Source organism: Pteropus vampyrus, unplaced genomic scaffold, assembly GCF_000151845.1.
Source record: "Pteropus vampyrus isolate Shadow unplaced genomic scaffold, Pvam_2.0 Scaffold774, whole genome shotgun sequence".
Classification (NCBI taxonomy): domain Eukaryota; kingdom Metazoa; phylum Chordata; class Mammalia; order Chiroptera; family Pteropodidae; genus Pteropus; species Pteropus vampyrus.
The window spans coordinates 66,483-71,447 of record NW_011889555.1 but is presented as its reverse complement, the minus strand read 5'-3'; the positions used below and the strand labels follow the sequence as shown (position 1 = coordinate 71,447).

At 64.4% G+C, this 4,965-nt stretch overlaps 1 protein-coding gene across 1 annotated transcript in view; it reads left to right on the top strand.

Annotated features, from left to right (window-relative positions):
• The window catches only part of URB2 (URB2 ribosome biogenesis 2 homolog (S. cerevisiae)), a 20,907-nt gene that overhangs the window by 13,143 nt on the left and 2,799 nt on the right, over positions 1-4,965 (top strand). Inside the window, exons 6-10 of the mRNA XM_011385753.2 lie at positions 186-474; positions 1,881-1,991; positions 2,439-2,681; positions 4,073-4,160; positions 4,440-4,579. Of these exons, the coding sequence (XP_011384055.1) occupies positions 186-474; positions 1,881-1,991; positions 2,439-2,681; positions 4,073-4,160; positions 4,440-4,579 (871 nt within the window). The remainder of the gene's footprint in view (positions 1-185; positions 475-1,880; positions 1,992-2,438; positions 2,682-4,072; positions 4,161-4,439; positions 4,580-4,965) is intronic.

Genomic DNA, 4,965 nt, shown 5'->3' with positions numbered 1-4,965 from the left:
CACACACACACACACACACACACACACACGTGGCCCTGCCGACTAAGAGCACAAGGAAAGCAGATAGAACGGGTAGAGGCGGCAGCCCCCCCTCCCCAGCCCCCCATGGCCTGTGGTCGAGCTCAGCGCTGCCGAGATGCGTCACCTGCATTGGGAGGTGACTGTGTTGGGAGCCCTGTGCGCAGTGTGTCTGCGTCCCGGGCGGGGACGTCAGTGGGGTGCGCGGTGCTGTCGCACGGGGCTCTGACCGCTGGGGTCGGCGAGCTGCCCTCAGGCGGCCGCATCGCCACGGTCCGCCTTCTTCTCCGCACAGACCCTGCGGTTCCGGTTCTGGTCATCCAGGACGTCGAGCCTCAGCTGGGCGTCCTGTTTTCCCGGATGCTGGCGGCGGCGACGACGGAGGACCTCAGGTGGGCGATGCAGTGCGTCCTCCAGGGGCTGGACGTCAGCACCGCGTGCAGAGAGGGCCTGCCGGTGAGTCGCCCTCCCCCGGCACGGCCGGCGCGGCGGTGGCGTCCGCTCAGCCGGGAAGACGAGATGTGGTGTCACCCCAGAAACCAAACACGTGGGGTCTGACTGGTAGCGCCCCGGGCAGAGAGGGCGCTTCCGGAGGGGCGGGGCCTCCGTGTGCGGAGGGCCGGGCTTCAAAGGGACCTTTAAATCCCCCTGGGTCCTCGCTGTGCGCACCGCCAGCCAGCGCCTGCTCCTGCTCGGGCGGGGACTCGTGGCAGTGGCCCTCTGCCCGTCCCCTGCCCAAGGCCTGTCCCCTCAGGCTTTCCGAATTGGCCCCACGGCCCGGTCCCGTTCGAGAGCCTCTCAGGTCCGCAGCTGCCCGTGGTCCCGCGCCCCTTGGTCGTCGGCAGTCGCTGACCAGGCCTCACACCACACACGGCGCTCGGGGTCCCTGAGCTGTCGTCCCCCCGCACGGGAAGGAGGCTGCAGAGCTGACTCGGCTCCGATTTGGAGCCTCAGCGCCTCGCGAGAGGCTTCCTGACTCCTGTCCATCATCAGCATGGGGATCGGGTTTCCATCGGTGTGAGAAGCGGGGAGGGAGCTTCAGGTCAGAGGGGACAGCGGAGCGGACGCCCATGTCCGTTACGCAGGCCTGAGGCCCGGCTGGACCGGGCCCGGCTTCTCTGTGTCCCCGCCCACCACGCAGTTCTCGCTGTACATGGCAGCAGCGTGGCCGGGCCCAACTTCGGGGCGGCCCCCGGGCTCCCTCCTGCGGCCCGGGCAGGTGAGGGAGTCACGGCGGGGGCAGGGACGGGCACAGGGCCTGGCATGTGGGGACACGCCCTGATGACGGGGGAGGGTGGCACGGCCCAGCTCGGTGCGTGGCGGTCTGCGGGAGCAGAGGGCGTGGGTGTGGGAAGGCGGATGGATGGGCCGGCCCCGCGGACACATCCCGTGGCCGTGCGGTCTGCGCGCGGGGTGAGGCCCGGCTGAGAGGGAGGTGGCAGCGGCGGCCGTGGGTCTGCAGGGTCGCGGGGCACAGGCTGGCGGGAGCTGGAACTGGGGCGTCACGCGCCCCGCACGTCGTGTGGCGAAGTCAGTTTTCATCTCACGGTTTGAAACCAGCACCTGGAGTCACGGCAGCTCAGCCAGCTGCTCGGCTGTCGTGCCTCCCTGCGGCCCTCAGTTCACCCATGGGCATCTGGAGTCTGCGCGGGCGAGGCGCAGGGGCCCCTTGCCACCACCGTGACAGCACAGGCTCTGAGGCAGGGTCTCCGCACTGGGGGCCCTGCAGCGTCGGTGGCTTCTGTACCGCTGTCCTGCCACGCTCGCGGGTCGAGTTTAGTGGACGCTGCTGGAAAGGCCCCGCTGCCCGTCCGGGGGGAGTCGGCTCCTGCTGCTGCTAAGGGGCTTCTTTTTCGCCTTAGGCCGTTGTGTCATCTATTACGTTGATCAAGTTGCTCCTGAAATGCCCCTTGGCTGGAGAGAAAGCCAGTGTGTTCTGGCGGGCGTGTCCCCAGCTGATCACGGCCCTGACTGTGAGTGTCCCCACCCCCAAGTGCTCGCTCAGCCTTCCCTGCTTCTCTGCAGTTCAGGGCGCTGCGGCCCGGCCCCCAAGGAATGTGATCTGGTTTGATTAAAGCCACATAGAACTCACGATCTTCAGAAAATTCCGTTCTGTGTGTCTGATGTGAAGTGTGCTTATTTTGAGAAATTGGACGAATCAGCTCTTTCTTAAGAAAGTACTTTTCGTGGTAGACGAATCCAACAGGACGTGTAGACGGGGCCGGCCAAGCCCACAGTGACAGCCCTGGGGGACCGGGTGCGGCCTCGTCACCTCCGGCTGCCCACTGACCGCCCCAGCCCACTTTGGACCGCGGACACCCTACCTCTGTCGCCGCGGGCCTCACCTCTGTCTGTCCCGGGTTTTGTGTTACTTCTTCTGCGAATCACCTTCCCCTCCTGTGTCCCTTTTGGTCCTGCAGCTGCAGAACCGAGAGGCCTGCCGGGAGCAGCCTGTGCCGCCGGCGGTGGTCGGGCCCATCCTGGACGTGCTGGCCTTGCTGCTGCGGCAGGGCGAGGCCACCATCGGCAACCCGCACCACGTCAGCCTGGCCTTCGGCATCCTGCTCACGGTGCCCCTGGAGGGCCTGCCGCCGCCGGCGTTCGCGAGCCTCTTCCCGAGAGTGCACCACGCCCTCTTCGCCATCCTGCAGCACCACCCGAAGGTGAGGACGGCCGGGGCCCAGCAGCCTCGTGGCCCGAGCGGCGGCTTCACCTCAGAACAGCAGCAGCGAACCCTCCCTGACGTGGGGTCTAAAGTAGCCATTTGCTAAGGACCCTTTCTGGCGCCGGCAGTTTTCGGGGCCAGAGAGGTTTTCTGAGCTTGGGGAATGCTCGACCTCCGCATCGGGCAGTTTGGGTCCCGCCGGGGGACCTGGCACTGACAGTGTGCGTGCCGGCCGTTGCCGGCTCCCTGCGGGCCACGTCCCGAGACGTCACTCGCTTGCTTAGCTCTCTTCCTGGGCTGAGCCATCCTGAGCCCCGTCCCATGGCGTGCCGCCTGCTCAACAGACTCGAGCATGCGCCGTCGGCGAGAGCCCAGCTCAGCCGGCATCTCCTGGACGTTCGCCGAAGGTCTCGTCTCGCCCCCCACACGCCTCGGAAGCAGGTGGCAATCCCACGCGACCGGGGAGCCGAGGCCCAGGGCCGCCGAGTGCTTTGACTGGTGTGCCCTCCGGTGTTGTTCGGCAGGGTGTGAATCTTGGATCCAAGATCACTTCCGAGGGGCCTCTCCACACACTGCAGAAGTCGATGATTTGAGGGAAAGGATGTGGTTCTGCGGTTACAAATTCGGTTGGATAAATTAGGCCGAAGAAGAGAATAATTCCAACACGCGATTCACTGCTTCGGTCTGACAGCCAGGGCAGAGCCGCCCCGTGGCGGTCGGCGGTGACCGTGTGGTCCGTGTCCGCACTGCCCCGTGGGTGGCCACTGCCACAGCCTTGACCAGTCGAGATGTAGTCTGGGCACCACGTGACTGCGACGTGAATTTTAATTTTAATTAATTTAGATCGAAGCAGCCCCATGTGGCTCGTGGCCGCTTTATTTGGCCATGGGGTGTCTTGGTCGAGTATAAGAAAAGCACGTTTTATAGCTTTCGGATCATTTTTTCAAGATAGAGTCACAGCCAGCCCTTTTCATCTCTAGGAGACGTGTTTCGATCCTTGTTTTAAATGGATTCGCTCCACCCGATCCTTTTTCCATGCCGGTTCTGGTTAAATACGCCGGCTACTGTTCCTGTTCTTATTCGTTTCTACCCGTTTCCAGAACGCCAATAACAGCTTACAGTAGAAGCCACACAAACTCAGCAGGTTCTGGGCGGGGGTCGCCCCACGAGGCCCCGGGTCACGCACACGGCAGCCGCCCCCATCTGAACAGGTGGGAGAGGCAAGGGACGCGGCCAGCCGTCTCCCCAGAAAGCGTGGGCTAAAGGGAGTCCCACGACTGTGGCGAGCGTCCCGCTGGGTGAGGTTAAGGCAGGAGGAAGGTGAGCTCCTTGAGGATTGGAAACAAACGGGCTCTTACGTGTCCTTGTGCTTTCTGTCTGTTACCGCAGGTGATGCTGAAAGCCATCCCTTCCTTCCTGAACTGTTTTAACCGGCTGGTGTTTTCGGTCATGCACAGAGGCCGGCACAAGGAAAGAGGTACCTCCGAGCCCCAGCGCGAGCCACACGCCTTCCCCTGTTTGCCCTGTGGGGTCTCCGGGGTCTCTGGCCACCTGTTATTGGAAATAAAACCACCCAGTTGAGGTTAAGCAAGAGAAACGTTAGATCATCAAATGAACACTCAAAACAACTGAAAAAAAGAGTCGCACTGGTCACAGCCTTTCGCTGTGCCCGGAGCAGTGCATGCTCCCCCAGGGTGTGACGTCGGGGGCTTAACCCGCGGCTGTGAACTCACCGCGGGATCCGCTCACTCCGCAGGCGGCCCCGAGGAGCTGCCGCTGGTCCTGGAGTGCGCCCGCCTGGTGCAGAGGATGTACAGCCACATCGCGGCACGGGCTGAGGAGTTCACGGTGTTTGTCCCCTTCATGGTGGCCCAGTACGTGACGGAGCTGCAGAAGGTAAGCCGAGCCCCCTCCTCCGCCTCGGGGGGCCTGCGCGTCCGCTGCCGTGGCGGGCCGTCCTGAGCAGCGCCCTGCAGGCTGTTCAGGGTGGGCTGAGTGACGTTTTGAGCTGTCACGTGACAACGACATGGCTTAGAGGACAATGTCACCTCAGTGCCAGCCGGCGGCCTCCGGCGGGTTCCCCGCCCCGCAGTGGCCTCGGTGCATCCTGGCCAGCGGCTATGTGGCGGCATCTTGCCTCCTGAGCCCAGACCCCAGACGTCCATGGAGGACCAGCTGGGGCCTGGGTGGCGGTTGCGGCCAGAGCAGAGCCGTGCCTGTGCCAGGGGCCCGTCTGGACCCCGGTCAGGGGCGCGCGTGGTGCCCAGGACGCCGAATCGCAG